A 20,181-nucleotide genomic window follows, 5' to 3' on the forward strand; every position below is an offset into this window, starting at 1 on the left:
TCGGTCAGCAGACAGGAGGCATCACTGACCTCCAGTGAGCTGAAGCTGAAGTCAGTGAGGCAGTAACCCCCCGAAGAAAACCTGATTCCACGTGGTCACAACAAACAGAGACAGCGCCACCCTGTGGCCACACCTCTGCTCTACAGCTTCAACCTGCTGGAAAATCTGATTTAGTTGTTTTTCTTTCAGATTGGCTGGTAACGCTTTCATCCATCTGCTCACAGCAGCCCACTGGAAGTAGGCCAGAGAAAAACGACTAAAATACCAGAGCTGGATTCAGTTAACACGCTTTGCTGCTTGAGTAGTCGTGGCAGGAAGGAAGGAGACGTAAATCATTCAAATGATCAGGTGGATGAAGTTCTGGGGAGTCCAAGCTCTCAGCCTCCCAGGAACAGCTGATTGGCTGTTAGAGAACCAGAAGAACTGGACGGATGATTAACTCAGCGGCTGGTTGGACACAATCAGAACATTCCTTCCTAAAGCAACTAATCTCAAAGGAAATGAATGTTGCAGCAACTCCAAGTTGCTTCAGAGTTGTAGCTGCTGATGTCTGCAGAGAGGAAGGATCTCCTGTGGAAGCAGTGGTTCTGGAAAAGCCTCTGACTGAAGACACTGATGTTAAACAGCTTTACGGAGAAGACAACCAGGCCATTCATAAGGTTCTTCTTTTTATGAAAAATCCTTCTTGCACCTGCATCTCCAGAGGTCCTAGAGAAGTCCCAGAACAGAACCAGCATTCTTTATCACCTGGTAGAGCTTCTCTAAGTCACTGGTTCTGATGCAGCTGCCACCCCAGCAGACCATGGCAGAGATCTGACTCTCAACAGATTTATAGTTAAAGCTCCTCAGGTGAGCCTACAGGAGTCTCTGTAGGACCTCCATGATGTGGGAGAAAAGCTCTGTAGGTGATTGAGGACTGGTGGCTGAGTTTCTGATGAAGAACGTGTTCAGCTCATTGGTTCTGTCCAGACTATCCGATCTTCATCCCTGACCAAACTAACCTGGTCAGCCAGACTGATAATGTGTAGCGCTCTGGTTCTGCACATTATTCTGGTTCTGCTCCTTTTAATCCGTTCAGGGAAAGGAGGGACATTCAGCAGAACTCTCTGAGCTGATTGGACAAAGTGACACCTAGAGCCCGCCTACCAAAGGTTGGTTTCAGCCAATCATTGTAATAAATTAACACGTAAGCAGCAGATGTCATGAGAAACGAGTTAAGCTAGTAAAGGCACTTCCTGCTGTTCTAACGAAGAAATCGTGGATTCTGACCAATCAGAGGAGAGAGCAGCAGCTACGTCCTCCTGTGCTGCCATGTTGGTTCAGCTCTGGGCTCAGCAGCTCCTGCTTTCATCACACCGGTATGTCCCGCCTTCAACCACAATACTGCAACGTGATTGGCCCGGTCCGTTTTTGGTTCAGACACACACGGTTGAAGCGGAGCGGGACAAGATGGAAATACTGAACTAATTCATCCTGCAGGCCAGGTTCTGACCAAACATCTCTAATATTATGTTGGAGCGTGCTCTACAGTCTACAGGTTCTTCCCACAGGCCTCCTTTGGGTCTCTGGACTGCAAGTTGCTGTTTTCTCAGCAATTCCCCGTCTTCCTCCTTGAAGGCCTTCAGGTCACTGGTCTGCAGAGTCAGCATTCCGTTGCTTTTGCCGCTCCTCCTTAAATCTCTCTGATCCTACAGAGACGCTGAAATCCAGGAATTGATCCTGCAACAACTTTGTGAAATAAATACCGATACGCTGGCTGGGAGTTTGTTAGCACTTGAAGTTCATCCGTTTATCTAATTCTGATGGAGGAGGTGCTTTGAGCTTCCTCCTCTGCGCCTCCTTTTCAACTCCTCTGGGATTTAGGGCAGCAGTTGAGGAATGATTTGAGCTTTTAAGTGGTGGACCAGCTGCTCCAGCTTGTGCACAGCAGCTAAGAACCCGTACAAAGAACAATGCTTCAAGCAGAACAATTAGGAACGTTTTAAACCAATCAGATGAGGAGGAAATGCAGCGAGCAGGCTGGTCGTAGAACAGGATGACAATGATCATAAAGGAATGATAAATATTAATCTCTCTACTGGATTAATTCCCGTCACTCCAGGTCTGCTCATTCAGGAGCAAAACGACGAGCTCAGGTGTGTGCAGGTGAGCTCACCTGAGCTCAGGTGAGCTGCCGATGGAGCATCCAGGTCCAGGTGCTCTGATGTAAGAAGACTCCGGCAGCCAATCAAATTCTATTAATCTATTTATTCCTTCATTGTGGATATCAAAACAGGAAACAGTTTTATTAAGAGGTGATTTCAGAAGAAAACAATTACATTCAATACAGTCAGCTCCACTTAGCCCCGCCCCCAAGGTCCTCCTGGACCAATAGCAGGAAGGCAGGAGTGGAAACCTTCAATCATATTGGTGCCTTTTGAACTTCATAGATCTATAATCAATATTACAAATATATAAAGGCTGTAGAGTGATGACAGTGATACTGGCGTCAGGTCAGAATAATACTGACTCCTTTCAGACAGGCGCTGACTACACCAACAACTCTACGCCGGGACGTCCGTCTGTCCAGTGTCAACAAGCAGGGAGGCACTGCAGCCAGCGCCACAGTGGCGCTCATAAGGAGGAGGTTCTGGTTCTGGTTCTGGTTCTGGGCAGACCTCCAACGTTGGGTTCTGGTTCAGAAAGTAAAGCTGAGCCTCTGAGACTAAAACTGAAACCTGATCCAGTTTCCAAGAAAAGGTGAAAGTCTCGTTAAATGTGCTGCAGTCAGCAGGTGGCGCTGCAGGTCAGGGTTCCGGTTCTGGTCACCCTAAACAGCAGCAGGGTGAACCGTGACCAGTGTCGGCCATCTTTGTCAGGTGATCCAGACCCATTAGAACCTCACTCCCTGAACGCGTCTAACACACATCTGGGTTTCAGGAAGTCTGAGGACGGAACCAAAGATGGACCGCGTGTTCCTCAGACTGACGGAACCAAAGATGGACCGCGTGTTCCTCAGACTGACGGAACCAAAGATGGACCGCGTGTTCCTCAGACTGACGGAACCAAAGATGGAGCGCGTGTTCCTCAGACTGACGGAACCAAAGATGGACCGCGTGTTCCTCAGACTGACGGAACCAGCTGAAGGAGGTCCAATCAGCACACAGCGGCTCTTGTTAGGCAGCAGAAACGTTTAACAGCAATGATCTCACAGCTTAATGGAATAAAACCAAAGGTTCTAAAAGGTGGATCCAGTAAAATGATCGTTTTATGGTGTCTGGGAATATTTCACTGCTGCAGCGCCGAGTCAGGAATACCTTATAGACGTGAGACACCAGGGGGCACTGTAACGAGCAACACAGTGTTGGAAAAGATATTTACAGAAACAACGTGGTTCTAAGAAGGTTCTGTGGTTAAAATGGCTTCCAGCTGGAACCAGGATCCGGTCCAGCTGCAGAAAAAGGCAGAACGTTCTGGAAAACAGTGACGGTGTGACAAAATGTGCGTAAAACGATTAAAGGCTCTGGTTGTTCATGGATGTCAGAAGTTTATAAGAAATAAAAAGCAAAACAAAATAGAACTTTAAATAATCTTAAATTAAATTGTAAATTAACGAGAAAACATCAAAGCTGGGTGTGACTTTAAATTTACACACAAAAAGAAATCAATTATTTTTAAGATCAATTTTTGAGGAAATTTTAGTTTAAATGTTCTGTTTTTTTGTTAAAATGTTAAATAATTTTTGGTGTTGCTTTGATCCTGGACAGGGTTCTGTACCAGGTGTGACGGGGCTTCCTTTCTACAGAAAAACGGGTCGGTAGGTTCTAGTTTCGTAGATTAAACCTCTCTACAAATTATTACCTCCAGAGAAATAAGATTTATTTTTAGATTTGTGGCTAAAATGTCATTAAAATGTGCAGCTAAATGAAATCTGCTGCTGATTTGTGCTCCAAGGTGAACGTGTGCCGACGCTAAAAGGTGGAAGGCCAGGATTTCAGGGCTGGACGGTGCAGCCGTTCATCTGGTCTGGTTCTGATCCGGTCCGCTGGTCTGGTTCTGATCTGTTCATCTGGTCTGGTTCTGATCCGGTCCGCTGGTCTGGTTCTGATCTGTTCATCTGGTCTGAGTCTGATCCGTTCATCTGGTTCTGATGCGTTCATCTGGTCTGGTTCTGATCCGTTCATCTGGTCTGGTTCTGATGCGTCTGGTTGTGATGCGGTCCGCTGGTTGTGATGCGGTCCGGCCTCAGCGCAGCCAGGAGCAGGGCACCCACTGCGGCTCGGTGTCCAGCTTGTTGATGAGGCGCAGCAGCTCGCCGTAGGCCTTGTCCAGGTGCGTGTTGACGATGATGGCGTCGAACAGGTGTCCGCAGCTCTGCTCCATCTCCCGGGCTTTCTCGATGATGTCACGCAGCTCCTCGGGCTGCAGGACAAACACACACAGGTGAGGCTGGAGCTCTCCGTGGTACCAGAACCCTGAGGAGGAGGAGGAGGAGGAGGGCACCTTGGGGTTCTTGTTGTCCTTCAGCAGAAGCGCTCTGAGTCGCTCCTGGGATGGCGGAGCGATGAAGATGATGTAGGGCTTCAGGTCGGAGCTCCTCAGAACCTTCAGGGCCTGCAGAGGACAACCGGAGACGTGAGAGCAGCCGTCTGGGCCTGAAGGCTGCAGCTGAGGAGCGCCCCCTACCTGTGTGTGCAGGCACAGCACGCAGATCTTTCCAGTGTTGATGACCTGCCTCACAGAGTCTGTGCTGGTTCCGTACAGGTTCTTCTCAAACTCCCCGGACTCAATCAGCTTCCCTGAGAGGAGAACACAGAACCTCTTTAATGAGGAGCTCCACCAGACCTTCTCCAGCCTGCAGGAGATAAAGAACCCTGCAGGAGATAAAGAACCCTGCAGGAGATAAAGAACCCTGCTGGAGATAAAGAACCCTGCTGGATAAAGATAAAGAACCCTGCTGGAGATAAAGAACCCTGCAGGAGACAAAGAACCCTGCTGGAGATAAAGAACCCTGCAGGAGATAAAGAACCCTGCTGGAGATAAAGAACCTGCTGGAGATAAAGAACCCTGCAGGAAATAAAGAACCCTGCAGGAGATAAAGAACCTGCTGGAGATAAAGAACCCTGCAGGAAATAAAGAACCCTGCAGGAGATAAAGAACCATGCTGGAGATAAAGAACCCTGCAGGAGATAAAGAACCCTGCAGCAGATAAAGAACCCTGCAGCAGATAAAGAACCCTGCAGGAAATAAAGAACCCTGCTGGAAATCAGAGCCGACAGTCCAGGGAAGAACCTCAGGTTATCTGAAGTCCGCTCTTATTCAGCCTGGAGAACCTTTTCTAACCACGGCACAGACCTTGGCCTGGACCCTAAGTAGTGATCCGATCTCTGAGGCAGGGAGAACCTTCTGCATCCAGCAGAACCAAGGACAGAACCGTGTGAGGAGAACGTCTTACCAGCTGTCAGCTCTGCTTCAAAGGCCTGGCGGGACACAAAGTGGTAATCTCTGCCGCTGAGTTCTCCTTCCCTCCGGCTGCGCGTGGTGTCTGCAGAGGAACAGGGGAACCGTCAGAGGAACCGTCAGAGGAACCGACAGAGGAACAGACAGAGGAACCGACAGAGGAACCGACAGAGGAACCGACAGAGGAACCGTCAGAGGAACCGACAGAGGAACCGTCAGAGGAACAGACAGAGGAACCGTCAGAGGAACCGACAGAGGAACCGTCAGAGGAACCGACAGAGGAACCGACAGAGGAACCGACAGAGGAACCGACAGGGTCCGGTTCAGTCCAACAGAACCTGCTGGTCCTGTGTGACAGCAGCTCTTACGGGGCACGGCGCCAGCGAAGCGTTCTGGTTGGTCGTTGAGGAGTCTCTGTCTTAGCTCCGCCTGCCCACAGCTGGTTGGACCAATCAGAGCGATAGGACGCTTCCTATTGGCCGGTTGGTGATACAGAGCCATCTCCTCATACGTAAGAATTTCATCTTCAAGATCTGGACCAAAGCAAGAGATAGAGTTGGTATTAGATGTTCTGAAGAATCTGGAGAACCCGTTTTCTGAGCTGCCCTGTAGAACCTAGCTAGATTTGGACCGGGTCAAGCTTTGGGTATTTTAATGAAAACAGTGAAACTTTGTTAGAATCAAACTAGTTCCGATGTCCTCCTCCTCCTCCAGAAGTAGGAGGAGTCTCTGCTCTGGACGCCCAGAGGAGGAGGAACTCGCCGGGCTAACAGGAGACGTCACGCAGCGGCGCGCTGCTTACGCTGGTAATGGTGGATGTAATTGTTTCTACAAGTGTACAAAAAGGTCAGAAATGGGCCGTTGGCACTGACATGAAAAAGACGGATCTGAAAGACCCTAACCAATTTCCCTGCAGTGTGAACGTAGCCCATGATAACCAGTGATGCAGTCGTTTTCACAATAAGAGCCCTCTCTGACATACTGTTCATTTCAGAACCCAAGTCCGGTTCTGGTTTTTACAGAACTAGAAACTTAACGTTGGTTTTCAGGCTGTACTCTTCAATGATAAACTTGTTTTTTCTGTTTGAACTGCTGACATCATGAACAGAACCCAGAAGGAGGCATGAAGCGGGCCGTACCGTCGTTCCTGTGGGAGTACAGCAGCTTCTTCCTTTTCCTCTTGTTCTTCTTGGCGCACCAAAGCTTCCCTGTAGAGACCCAGAGATCAGCTTATTCTGGCTTCATTTTGTCTTGTCCTTTAGAATCTATCAGCTTATTCTGGCTCGCCTTAGCTTAGCTGTTAGCCGTCTCCTCAGTGGACCTTAGATAATTATGTAGCTCTGTTAGCCTACCTTAGCTCTGTTAGCCTACCTTAGCTCTGTTAGCCTACCTTAGCTCATCTAGCTCTGTTAGCCTAGTTCAGCTCGTGTAGCCCTGTTAGCCTAGTTCAGCTCGTGTAGCCCTGTTAGCCTTGTTCAGCTCGTGTAGCTCTGTTAGCCTTGTTCAGCTCGTGTAGCTCTGTTAGCCTAGTTCAGCTCGTGTAGCTCTGTTAGCCTAGTTTAGCCTGTGTAGCTCTGTTAGCCTAGTTCAGCTCGTGTAGCTCTGTTAGCCTAGTTCAGCTCGTGTAGCTCTGTTAGCCTAGTTTAGCTCGTGTAGCTCTGTTAGCCTAGTTCAGCTCGTGTAGCCCTGTTAGCCTAGTTCAGCTCGTGTAGCCCTGTTAGCCTAGTTCAGCTCGTGTAGCCCTGTTAGCCTAGTTCAGCTCGTGTAGCCCTGTTAGCCTAGTTCAGCTCGTGTAGCTCTGTTAGCCTAGTTCAGCTCGTGTAGCCCTGTTAGCCTAGTTCAGCTCGTGTAGCCCTGTTAGCCTAGTTCAGCTCGTGTAGCCCTGTTAGCCTAGTTCAGCTCGTGTAGCTCTGTTAGCCTAGTTCAGCTCGTGTAGCCCTGTTAGCCTAGTTCAGCTCGTGTAGCTCTGTTGGCCTAGTTCAGCTCGTGTAGCCCTGTTGGCCTACTTCAGCTCGTGTAGCTCTGTTGGCCTACTTCAGCTCGTGTAGCTCTGTTAGCCTACTTCAGCTCGTGTAGCTCTGTTAGCCTACTTCAGCTCGTGTAGCTCTGTGGCCTACTTCAGTTCGTGTAGCTCTGTGGCCTACTTCAGCTCGTGTAGCTCTGTTGGCCTACTTCAGCTCGTGTAGCTCTGTTGGCCTACTTCAGCTCGTGTAGCTCTGTTGGCCTACTTCAGCTCGTGTAGCTCTGTTAGCCTACTTCAGCTCGTGTAGCTCTGTTGGCCTACTTCAGCTCGTGTAGCTCTGTTAGCCTACTTCAGCTCGTGTAGCTCTGTTAGCCTAGTTCAGCTCATGTAGCTCTGTTAGCCTAGTTCAGTTTATGTAGCTCTGTTAGCCTAGTTTAGCCTATGTAGCTCTGTTGCCTATTTAGCTCTGTTAGCCTAGTTCAGCTCGTGTAGCTCTGTTAGCCTAGTTCAGCTCGTGTAGCTCTGTTAGCCTAGTTTAGTTTATGTAGCTCTGTTAGCCTAGTTCAGCTCGTGTAGCTCTGTTAGCCTAGTTTAGCTCGTGTAGCTCTGTTAGCCTAGTTCAGCTCGTGTAGCTCTGTTGGCCTAGTTCAGCTCGTGTAGCTCTGTTGGCCTAGTTCAGCTCGTGTAGCCCTGTTAGCCTAGTTCAGCTCGTGTAGCTCTGTTAGCCTAGTTCAGCTCGTGTAGCCCTGTTAGCCTAGTTCAGCTCGTGTAGCTCTGTTAGCCTAGTTCAGCTCGTGTAGCCCTGTTGGCCTACTTCAGCTCGTGTAGCTCTGTTAGCCTACTTCAGCTCGTGTAGCTCTGTTAGCCTACTTCAGCTCGTGTAGCTCTGTTGGCCTACTTCAGCTCGTGTAGCTCTGTTGGCCTACTTCAGCTCGTGTAGCTCTGTTGGCCTACTTCAGCTCGTGTAGCTCTGTTGGCCTACTTCAGCTCGTGTAGCTCTGTTGGCCTACTTCAGCTCGTGTAGCTCTGTTAGCCTACTTCAGCTCGTGTAGCTCTGTTGGCCTACTTCAGCTCGTGTAGCTCTGTTAGCCTACTTCAGCTCGTGTAGCTCTGTTAGCCTAGTTCAGCTCATGTAGCTCTGTTAGCCTAGTTCAGTTTATGTAGCTCTGTTAGCCTAGTTTAGCCTATGTAGCTCTGTTGCCTATTTAGCTCTGTTAGCCTAGTTCAGCTCGTGTAGCTCTGTTAGCCTAGTTCAGCTCGTGTAGCTCTGTTAGCCTAGTTTAGTTTATGTAGCTCTGTTAGCCTAGTTCAGCTCGTGTAGCTCTGTTAGCCTAGTTTAGCTCGTGTAGCTCTGTTAGCCTAGTTCAGCTCGTGTAGCTCTGTTAGGCTAGTTCAGCTCATGTAGCTCTGTTAGCCTACTTCAGCTCATGTAGCTCTGTTAGCCTACTTCAGCTCGTGTAGCTCTGTTAGCCTAGTTCAGCTCTTGTAGCTCTGTTAGCCTATTTCAGCTCGTGTAGCTCTGTTAGCCTAGTTCAGCTCTTGTAGCTCTGTTAGCCTAGTTCAGCTCTTGTAGCTCTGTTAGCCTATTTCAGCTCTTGTAGCTCTGTTAGCCTAGTTTAGCTCTTCAGAGCCTTGCTTCGGTGACTCACCAGGTTTCTCAGACTCCTTGTCTTCTTCTATGGTCTGTTTCATGGCTTCTCTTTGCTGCTGGAAGCTCTTCCCTGTGATAAAAACAGGCACCATGATCACCGTGAACCGGAGCTAACGTGGGTCAGAGCGTCCACAGAGGCGGCAGCTCTACCTGGGACCAGTCCAGCTAGCGGCTGGTTATCCTCATCCCCGTCTCTGTACGCCTGCCACCAGTTGGGATCTGCCTGGCTGATGATGTGGAGAATATCTCCTTTCTGGAAGGATAAGCCCAGCTCTCTGCACGGCACGTACGGGTCGTCAGACGGGTCATAGTCAAAGTGGGCCTTTACGTGGACCTGGAGCGGGCGATGACACACAGGAGGACATTTAGGTCTGGGCCGGTCTCTGGCGCTGAGAGCCGAGTAAGCTGGACTCACCACGGTCTCTTTGGGAGGGGGGGGCTTGGTCTGAGCGCTGGGAATCAACACGAAGGTCAGGAGGCCATGCATGTCGGCCTGTTGCAGACGGAGAAGCAGGGTCACGGAACCATCACCGGGCTCCCGGTTCTGTTTGGGTGCTCTACTCACCAGGATGTCAAACACTTGGTTGACGTCCTTCCCTCTGATCTCGATGCCGTTGATCTCCAGGATTTCGTCGCCCTCAGCCAGCAGGCCGCTGCGCTCAGCTGCTCCTCCACGGACGATGCGGCTGATAACCACGCTCTCCATCTCATTACGGACCGTCGCTCCCTGCAGAGCCGAGGCTGGGTGTAAACCACGAGGAAGAGCTGGGTGTAAACCACGAGGAAGAGCAGGTGTCTCCAACTCACCAGAGGAACATCTTGAGCCTTTTCTATGCGAACGATCTTCACCGTCTCTCCTCTCCACTGAGTCAGAGTTTCTCCTTCAACCGGCTGAGACTCCAGCTCCATCTCTCTGGCTGCGACGCCGTCGTGGGCCAGAAGCAGCGACTGCAGAATGAAGAAGAGACAAGCTGGAGAAACCGTGGAGAACCTTGAAGGTTCCTCCAGCAGCTCAGATGTTCCTCTACCTGGACGTGTGAGTCTGAGAGCAGGCTGAGCAGCTCCAGGCCTTCTCTGCTCTGACTGGACTGCAGCAGACTCCGTACCTGAAACCACAACCACACCTGAAGCTCTCGCCTCACACACGGTGATTCAGCAGGGGGGGGGGGGGGGGGGGGGACAGCTCTAAACCACCTGAGGTACTTCCTCCTGCCCAGAGGAACATTATTCCCAGGAGGAGAACATCTCAGCCATGTCCAGCAGGTTCTGCCCAAGGTCAGAGTGGAGACGTCTGGTCATTGTGAACAGAACCCTGACGGGGGAACCAGAACCAATAAACGCCTCGTACCTACTGGGGGGTGGGGTGGGGGGGGGGGGGACCACTGTCCAGCAGCTGAAGCTTGGTCCACACCGGGTCATCGTCAGAACAACGGTCTACAACAGAACCGCTGCACCGCAAAATCATCAAGTTGTTGAAATGGCCTAGTCAAAGTCCAGACCTCAACCTGGCTGGAACGATGTGGTCGGACCTTCAGAACCTCACTGAACCAAAGCGCTGAACAGTTCTTGCTGCAGGAGGAGGTTCTACGGGCTGATAAATGAGGTTCTACAGGATGATAAATGAGGTTCTACAGCCTGATAAATGAGGTTCTACAGCCTGATAAATGAAGTTCTCCGGGATAATAAATGAAGTTCTACAGGCTGATAAACGAGGTTCTACAGCTTGACAAATGAAGTTCTACAGGATAATAAATTAGGTTCTACAGGATAATAAATTAGGTTCTCCAGGATAATAAATTAGGTTCTACAGGATAATACATGAAGTTCTACAGCTTGACAAATGAAGTTCTACAGGCTGATAAACGAGGTTCTACAGGATAATAAATGAGGTTCTACAGGCTGACAAATGAAGTTCTATACAGGCTGATGAACGAGGTTCTACGGGCTAAACTGAAGCTGAAGTTGAGCCCAAAGTCCTCCTCTGTTCCTGTTCTCTCTGTTCTGCATCACGGAGCCTTTGTCTCGGTAATGAAGTGTTTGTGTTTGCAGGCCGATGCGGGGGGGTGGGGGGGCAGAAATAATGAGATTCCTCTGGAACCAACCCAGCACAGCGAAGGACACAGAGGACAGCAGCGTGTTTGTGAGGAACAGAACCCAGGCCCGTCAGAGGCGGTTCTGCGGACCGTGGGTGAGGGTTACCTGTGAGGAACAGAACCCGAGGCGGTTCTGCGGTTCTGGACCGAGGCTTACCTCCATGGCCAGCGGCTGCGCCTGCTGGGTCTGTGGGAACGGCGGCGTGGGCTGATGCATGCTGGACGCCACAGCATTATGGATCTTCAGCGCCGACTGGAAGTCAGACTAGAGGGGAACCAGAACACCGGTTAGAACAGTGAGATCCAAACGGGTCTAATGCTCCAGAACCAGACCACAGGAGCATTAGTGAGTCAGAACCAGAACTTTAGCAATGGCTGCATGAGAGGAAGCGGCTGAACGTGCTGCCGGTTCAGAACCCAACAGAACTCAGCCAGAAGCGACCCGATGTTCTTCATGTTCTACCAGAACCGCCCTGGTTTACCTTGTTGAGCAGGGCCAGAACCAGCTCCACGTCGCTCTGACTCTGCGGGTCCGACAGGCAGCCCCGGACCTGCTTCAGCGACAGCAGCAGCTCCTCCAGCTCTGCAGGAGAACATAGAACACGTCAGACCTTCAGAACCGGGACCAGAACCTCTGCTTGTTCTTCCCAGCCGTCTTTAAACGCACCGTAATCAGAGGGAGACCCAGAACCCAAACAGAGCTGCAGCTGCAGCTACATGAGGCCCGTTGGTGCCGTGCTTCATGTTGAGCTAGAACTCGCCTGTTAGCGGGTTCTATCCCCTAATAGAACCGACAACCGTCTCATTTCTGTGCCGGGCGATGCAGAAGTTTTTAAAACATATTTTAATATTTTAATCTGCAGACTGCAGGGGATGCAGCTTTAATGTGTTTTCAGATGTCAGCGTTCTAATACGTCTTTTTGCTTTATCTGGATTATTTAGAACATCATGTGTTCAGTGTTGATGGCAATAAATTAATGTTATTGCTGTTATCTCATCTCTCATTTTCATTTCAGCGTTTTCACCCCCCCCCCCCCCCCGAGATGGAGCGTCAGAGTGAGTTGGTCGGTGGTGTGTGTGTTACTGTGTGTGTGTGTTACTGTGTGTGTGTGTTACAGTGTGTGTGTTACTGTGTGTGTGTGAGCACAGAGCGTTAATTAAGCCGGCCTCTGCGGCCGCTCTCCCTCCCTGAGGAATGCCCCCCCCCCGCAGCGTGGGGGATTGCTGCAGAAGCAGCCTGCAGGCGGCTGAACTCACCCAGCAGCGCCGCGCTCTGCTGGCCACCAGGTGGCGCTGGTGGCGGTGCGTCCTGGAGGAAGGTGGGGTTGTCGATGCCGACGTGGGGATTCTGGGAAAGCTTCCTGAGGCGCAGAGACGCGTTCAGGTCCAGCTGACGGCCCTCCTCCTCCCGCCGCCGCCGCAGGTCCTCCTGCAGGTTGAGGTCAGACATCAAGACACCCAGGGACGCGGTTCTAGAGACACGGATTCTAGAGACGCGGTTCTAGAGACACGGTTCTAGAGACACGATTCTAGAGACACGAGACATCAAGACACCCAGGGACACGGTTCTAGAGACACTGTTCTAGAGACACGGTTCTAGAGACGCAGTTCTAGAGACACAGTTCTAGAGACACGGTTCTAGAGACACAGTTCTAGAGACACGGTTCTAGAGACACGAGACATCAGGACACCCAGGGACACGGTTCTAGAGACACGGTTCTAGAGATGCAGTTCCAGAGACACGATTCTAGAGACACGGTTCTAGAGACACGAGACATCAGGACACCCAGGGACACGGTTCTAGAGACACGGTTCTAGAGACACGGTTCTAGAGACACGAGACATCAAGACACCCAGGGACGCGGTTCTAGAGACACGGTTCTAGAGACACGGTTCTAGGGACACGGTTCTAGGGACACGGTTCTAGGGACGTGGTTCTAGAGACACGGTTCTAGAGACAAGGTTCTAGAGACACAGTTCTAGAGACACAGTTCTAGAGACACGAGACATTAAGACACCCAGGGACACGGAAGACACCCAGGGACGCGGTTCTAGAGACACGGATTCTAGAGACGCGGTTCTAGAGACACGGTTCTAGAGACACGATTCTAGAGACACGATTCTAGAACCCATCCACTGTGGACGTCCCCAGTGGACGACCACAGTGGACGTTGGTTCTAACCAGAAGGACGCGTGGAGCTGGCAGAACCATCTAGCTGGGCTTGCTGCTCAGCCTCAGACGTTCTCCACGTAGAACCTGCCGTAGCTACCTGGTGCTGCCGGATCCTCTCCAGCTGAGCAGAACGTCGCACCGGCAGCGTCCGGCTGCCCAGTTCTCCGGGACAGTCCACGGCCATCTCCCGGTGCTGCTGTCCTCCCCTCTGCTCTTCGTCTCCTCCTCCTCCTCTTCCTCCTCCGCCCTCCCCGCCCACGTGGCCGTTCAGGTGGGAGGTCGTCATGCTGGACGCGCTGAGCTGACTTGTTGTGTGTGGATGTGTGGATGTGTGGGAGGTCTAGGAGGGCAGCTCACTGAGCAAGGCCGCCATGACAGCGCCACCTGTGGAGGAAGAGGAGAACTACATCAGGAACCCAGCGTGGCTCCAGCAGGTCTGCATGTCTTCTACAGACGTCAGAGGAGGACCACGTGTCACTCGTCCAGCATTGGTCGGTGATCTCAGGTGAGGACAGGTGTCACATGGACGCCTTTAGGCAGCAGGAAGCTTTCTTAAACATCAGGGAGGGTTAATCTCTGTGGGTTTTATAAATACAGTCAATCTGAAACAGTTTGAAACATTTGTTTCAGGAAGACGTTTTTCTGACTTCTTCTGTCAGTTTACACTAAAGCCACGTTGCATTCTGGGAAATGTACATTCTGACATGTGGACTGGAACTTCCCACAGAGTGAACGAGCTGAAGCTGTTTGACGATAAAACTCAGAGAAGAAGAAAACAACCAACACGCCTTCTCAACAATCACAGACGCTACTTAAGTGTGCAAATAAATGCTAAATAAATACTCCAAATATAACAATTTAAAAATATTTTACGTTGTCTGAGGTATTGTTCTTTTAATGTGCAAATAATCCAGAAAGTCAACAATAACAAAAATATGTAAACACTTGTCTGCGGTAGAGCAAAAAGTAACGACACTAAACCAAAGCACAAATAAAGGAGCTACAGCTAACGGCCAACGTCAGTAGAGCAGCAAGCTAACGCGGCTAACGCGGCTAACGCGGCTAACTGCGGCTAACTGCAGCTAACGCGGCATAGTAGCATGCTAGCCATGGCTAATCACAGCAATAATGCGGCTCACGCTAACCTCAGTTTAATGTGTTAAATCCATTTATTATGAATGGGAGCTTTAACTTATTAACCTGTCAGAAGTGGACATGAAGGCCAGGGTAGTATTATTATTATTATTATTATTATTATTAAATAAGACTAACCCTAAACACTAAGAGTAAAAAAGAAAAACTGTAAAATGTACAATTAACAAGGATTTGACTCTATTTACAGCTTAACAGCTCCAGGTTCTGTTCAATCGTGGCAGGAACAGGTTATTAAATGCTAAAAATCTAAATATAAAGAAGATTGAATTGAATAAAAAATCCAAACTGGTCTAATGGTTCCATTAAAGCGGATCTAGTGTCAGGGTTCCTCATGTAACGTTTAAGCAGGAGTCTTTTCACAATCACAGCACAGAGCTGAAAGCAGAAACTGCTTTTATTTAATGACCCGCTTTGTTCTGGAGAGCAGCAGCGTGAGACAGAAGAATGGAGACTAAGGACAGACGGTGGACGGCTTATCTTCCAGAACCAGAACCAGAACCCGTCTGATATGTGAGGCTGCCGGCGCTGCCATGGTGGAGCGGGGAGGAATGCCAGCAGCATTCCTGGGACGGGGGAGGGGAGGGGGGGGGGACAAGCCCAGTCCACCACCGGTGTTCTGGATGAGTTCCTCACTGGGAGCAGAACCTTCTCAGCTGGTTCTACACCAAAAAACAACCTGATCCAAAGTTCTCCTGCTGAGCGATTCAAAGGTTCTGTGGGTTCTGCTCCAGTGGTTCAGTGTAATGTGAACCGGGCTGAACCAAGAACCGGGTCACCTCATTAAATTAGGATATAATAAAAAAGGTCCGAGTGACCCGGTTCCCACCGTTTATTTCGGTTCTTGTTGATTACAGAACATTCTCAGCAATCACAGAATTAGATCGGACCAATCGATGCGTTCTGACCAGGCTGACCCGGTTCTACAGAGACCAGAACCAACCCAGCGCTACAGCTGGTACCGGTCCAGACCTGAGCAGCAGCAGAACCGGCCCAGAGAAGGTCCTCACCTCAGAGGTTCTGAGACGGTGCTGAAGAACCTGCAGCTGAGAACATTATGAGGGGAGGCTGAACCTCCTTCAGAACCAGGTCCAATAAACCACAGGAGCACCTGGTGGGATAGGGTTGCTGGTTCAACGCCACAAACGTAAATGAGCAGCGCCTCCAGCACCAAAGAGCAGAACTTTTTAAGCGGCTTTATTTCAGGCCTGAGAACGTCCCCTAGGGTTTAAGGCTTAGCCCAGGTACCGGACCGGACCGGACCGGACCGGACCGCTGCGTCTCTAGAAAGGCTGGTTCCCAGCAGCAGCCGGCGCCGCCCGGTAACCTGCTGACACTTTCTACCCAAACAGAACCTAAAAATATCCAGGAACGCGTCTGGACCACCAGAACCATCCACAAAGCAAAACAACAGGATCAGGCTGACCTTTAGTGTTCTGGTTCTGGAGCGTTAACTAGAACCGGTTCTCTCCATGATGGTCTAATAACTGATCAATGAGACGTAAAGCTGAACGCTGCAGATCCAGTCTGAACAGAACCGGGCTGCAGAACCCAGTGGAACCAGCTTAGCATTCTTCCTAAAGGTGCCGCTGTGTCTGACCCGATCACGCCGTTACCCGTCCTCCTTCCAGAACCCGACCCGCCGGCCGGCTGTGTGACCGGTCGACTCGGTTCTGCTTTAGAACCGGACTCTAGTCTGGACTGTCTGCGGGACAGGTTCTGTTCTGGACCTCCTGGCTCTAGAGCAGCTTTCTGAGGTTCTGCTCTGGACTCTGGAGACCAAGCAGACAACTTCCTTCTTCCTTTCACAATAAAGGTCTGAAAGGAGGCAGCAGAACCGGACCCGGTTCCTGCAGCAGCCCAGTCTCTGCTCAGCAGCTCTAACCGGGCCGCTGGGAACCTCCCGTTCCAGCAGTAAGGCTGACCCGGTTCTGATCGTGGAACCAGAACCGGGTTTTCAACGGTAAGAAGAACTCTTTCTGCTGCCACACAGACCGTGAGCTCGTTCCTCTGGTTCTGTTACCTCCGTGTTCTGGGTTCTGGTTCTATGTGAAGGAAACTTGGTTCTGGCAGCGCAGACTGGTTCCGCCTGAAGCGTTTAGATTTTATTCATATTCCAGTACCAGAATATTAAAAGGTTCTGTTCTGGTGTTACACCGCGCAGAACCACCAGGAACAGTTGCTAGAACCAGAACCTGGTTCTGTGACTGTGACTTGTAGCTGCTCACATAGAACTGGACCAGAGACGGAACCAGAGAGAAGGTTCTCCGAGGGGAACCAGGAGGCAGCTCCTCTGAGGCTGACATGGTTCCACGGTCCCGTGGAGCCCAGCTGGGTCCGGGTTCTGGAGACCGGACCTTCTGAGATGAACCGGCCCAGAATGACGGTTTCTCTCTGAGCTGACGGAACCGGCCTCGTGGTTCTGCTTGTCAGGGAAAATCGCTCCAGTTGGGCTTAAAGCTGCAGAACCTGCTGACAGGCGGGAAACGTTTCCCTGCTGTGAGCCCGTAAAACCTGCCGATCAGAACCGAACAGAACCTCTGCTCTGGGTTCAGAACCGGTTCCCACTGCAGGTTCCTCTGTGTTCTGTGAGCGGCTAACCGGGCCGGATCAGACAGGAAGCTGGGCGTGAAGCTAAGGAGCAGAACCGCAGCTGTTCTCTGTACCACACGGAACCAGACCAAAGACAGGGCGGTTCTGTTGGCCCAAAAACGAGACGGGTCCGCCTCCAGAAACCAGAACCGGTCAAAATGCTGAAGGTAAATTCATAAAGCAGCTTGTAGGAAACCTTCGGTCCTCGGGTCAGCCCGCCGGGCCTGGAACATTTATTACACCAAAGCTGCTGGGTCCAGGTTCTGCTTCAGGATGCGGTACCAGTCCGACCCGACACTGTGATCCGGTGGCGTTTCTCTCCCAGAACCTGACCCGTTCGCCCCGTCGTCGTAACCAGCAGTCAGCTGATCAGAACCTCCGGGTGTCAGGAGCAGCTCGGCACGCGGCCCAAACGGGCCCGTTTCAGGGCCGAGCAGAACCCGGAGGGCGGAGTGAGTAAAAGCGCTGAGCTCAGGGTTTCACTGTAACCTTAAACCCACAGACGACGCCACGGCTCACGGCTCTGTTGTGCTGATGTGACACACGGTACCAGGAGAACCTTCACAGGGTTCTGGACCGCCACCTCGGGTTACACAGACGTTCTCCAAGGAGCAGAGCTGCACCTGCTGCTGGAGCCGACCTGTAGAACCCAGCGGCTGTTTTAGCTTCACGGTTACGGGTCTGACGCCAACGAGGACAACCGTCCCTGCAGGCTGCCGCAGTCGGCCCGTACCGGCCCTTTAAGAACGTCGGCTCTTAAAGGGCCGGTACGGGCCACTGGCTGCTCCGTCTGCCAACACTGGAAAACTAACATGGCGGATGAGCCTCAGCTGTGCATCTTTGTTGGCAACTGAGGCTGTAACTATCTGTTCCCCCACCCTTCAGTACTGTAACTAGGGAAACGCCCCAAACGTAATAAAACCAAGGAGAACCCTGAGACCAGCAGAGTGGGATGGAGATTGTAACTGCACGGTCTCTTCCTACTCTCCTCGAGAATGAAACCAAACTAATTGTCTTTGTGTCTTTCTTTCCCTGTGTTGTAGGATGTTTTAGGTATTTAGACCTGACATCCAGGAGGACTGAACACCTCCTCTCTGCATACAGGGGGAGGTGGTGGAGGTGTGGACAGCATCAGGTTCCTGGAAATCCTCACCTCCTCTGACCTCCTGGACTGAGAACACCTCCCACCTGGTGAAGAAGGTCCAACAACGGCTCCTCTTCCTCAGGAACCTGAAAAGGTCTGGACTTCCTCTAAGCTGCTAAAGAACTTCTACAGAGCTACAATAGAAAGCGTTTATGTCTCAGCATCACTGTGTGGTGTGGACAGTCCAGGAGAGGAGGACAGAGCAGGGGATTGTGGGATGCCATCTGCAGGATCTAGACTCAGTTTATGCAGAACGAGTCCAGAGAAGGTCCAGATTTGTGTGAATCCTGAGCCGCTCTGGAGAGACGGTGACGATAAAAGATTCTTGATTAAAGGTTAAAGTGCTCTTCAGGGCCAAAATACCAAGTTACAAGGCAAGAAAGGGAGCTTAGGACACTTTGGAGGAAACTGGCAGACAGATTAAAAGAAGACGTTTAGAACCTTCAGAGTAAATATAATCATTTGAATGCTGGAGAAAATGGCTTAGCACCTAAATCCATCACAGACTTGTTATCAGGGCATCAACCCTCCAGACCACTCAGGTCTTCTGGCTCCAGCCTGCTCTGCAGAACCAGAACCAGAACCAGACATGGAGAAGCAGCATTTAGTTCCTATGCTCCACTGATCTGGAACAAACTCCCAGAAAACTGGAAAAGTGCTGAAAGCCTGAGTTCCTTTAAATCAAGATTAAAACACATTAGTTCAGGATTAACTTTAAATGTTAATGTTTTTAAATGTTACTGTTTTAGTTCATCGTGTACCTGACCTGCTGCTTTCCTCTGATCTTCTGTTCTACAGATAAACTTTGTTTATAGGACAGAATGAGCCTGTGTGGGTCAACATTCCTGCCCCACAACGTCTGCTGTGCTAAACTGCAGCTACAAGAAGGCCAGACGCCACAGATGACCAGCCGTCATTTGACGCTTTTGGACATTTCTCTTCTGATTCTTGGTTGAGTGGTTCCTGGGTCTAAGTATCACTGAATTTAGACTGGATGACTGTTGAAGTTCTGGTTCGGTCCCGCAGGTCCCAGCCTCTCCCACACAGAACCCAGGGTGTGTCCAGAACCTCCCGGGCAGTAAACCACAGATCTGTCCAGGCGGTCAGACGGTGAGGGAGCCCTGAGCAGTTTCAGGGCGGAGTGACTGCAGCTAGCCTGGTGCTAACCTGGAGCTAACCTGAACTAGCCTGGTGCTAACCCTGGAGCTAGCCTGGTGCTAACCCTGCAGCTAGCCTGGTGCTAGCCTGGAGCTAACCTGAATTAACCTGGAGCTGGAGCTAGCCTGGTGCTAGCCTGGAGCTAACCTGGAGCTAACCCTGGAGCTAGCCTGGTGCTAACCCTGAAGCTAGCCTGAACTAACCTGAACTAGCCTGGTGCTAACCCTGGAGCTAACCCTGGAGCTAACCTGAACTAGCCTGGTGCTAACCCAGACCAGTTGTACTTTAAAGCTTCGCTGGGAGGAACCGTCGGGGCTGTTGGGGGGGGCCCGCCCGCCCTCCGCCCTGTCCAGCCTGGCTGAGCTGGGACTCTCCGCTTAGTAAGAACCCGGAAAGCTTTCCTGATTGAACAGATCCGAACTTTTCTGGTTCTTATCAGGCTAAAGTAGCAGCTATGTGCTAGCAGCGCCTTCCTGGGGCACCTGTTGATAACAAAGCCGCTCCGCACACACTCACCTCCGGGCCAGAGCCGTCCACAAACTCCTTATGTCCCGCTACATCCAGCTCCGACACTCCAGGTGAAATATTCCCGAAAGTCCAGATTTTACTCTCTTAAATCCCAAGTTTTACTCCGACACACTTGTTACTCTTTCATCGGAGGGGCGGACAGCTCTCCCTCCTCCTCTCCGTCTGTCACTTCCAAATCCACAGGGCGGGCTCAGATGATAAAACAAAGACGCTGATTGGCCAGAGTGCTCAGAGGAATTCGGTCTGAGCCAATGAGAAACGCTGCTGCAAGGCACGCAGTAAAGTGGA

General features: G+C 51.0%; 1 protein-coding gene across 1 annotated transcript; it reads right to left on the reverse strand.

The window, feature by feature from the left end:
* Positions 1-4,142: 4,142 nt before the first annotated feature.
* mpp5a (membrane protein, palmitoylated 5a (MAGUK p55 subfamily member 5)) lies at positions 4,143-20,071 on the reverse strand. The gene is made up of 17 exons (XM_036135086.1): positions 19,882-20,071; positions 13,417-13,703; positions 12,404-12,575; positions 11,629-11,729; positions 11,304-11,411; positions 10,082-10,159; positions 9,861-10,001; positions 9,619-9,780; positions 9,469-9,546; positions 9,204-9,387; positions 9,052-9,123; positions 6,579-6,647; positions 5,808-5,972; positions 5,435-5,524; positions 4,666-4,778; positions 4,483-4,593; positions 4,143-4,401 (listed from the first exon to the last, which is right to left on the reverse strand). Exons 2-17 carry the CDS (start codon positions 13,603-13,605, stop codon positions 4,225-4,227), a joined length of 2,010 nt encoding a protein of 669 aa, XP_035990979.1. The 5' UTR covers positions 13,606-13,703; positions 19,882-20,071; the 3' UTR covers positions 4,143-4,224.
* Between the last annotated feature and the right edge of the window lie 110 nt (positions 20,072-20,181).

This window comes from Fundulus heteroclitus, unplaced genomic scaffold (assembly GCF_011125445.2).
Source record: "Fundulus heteroclitus isolate FHET01 unplaced genomic scaffold, MU-UCD_Fhet_4.1 scaffold_99, whole genome shotgun sequence".
NCBI classification, from domain to species: Eukaryota; Metazoa; Chordata; class Actinopteri; order Cyprinodontiformes; family Fundulidae; genus Fundulus; species Fundulus heteroclitus.

Coding starts and splice junctions, on each gene's coding strand:
- mpp5a (XM_036135086.1), bottom strand. CDS start 13,605: ATGACGACCTCCCACCTGAACGGCCACGTGGGCGGGGAGGGCGGAGGA. Junction 4,779..5,434: donor TGAAGCAGAGCTGACAGCTG/GTAAGACGTTCT, acceptor TTCTCCTCTCAG/GGAAGCTGATTGAGTCCGGG. Junction 4,402..4,482: donor AGGACAACAAGAACCCCAAG/GTGCCCTCCTCC, acceptor TTTGTCCTGCAG/CCCGAGGAGCTGCGTGACAT.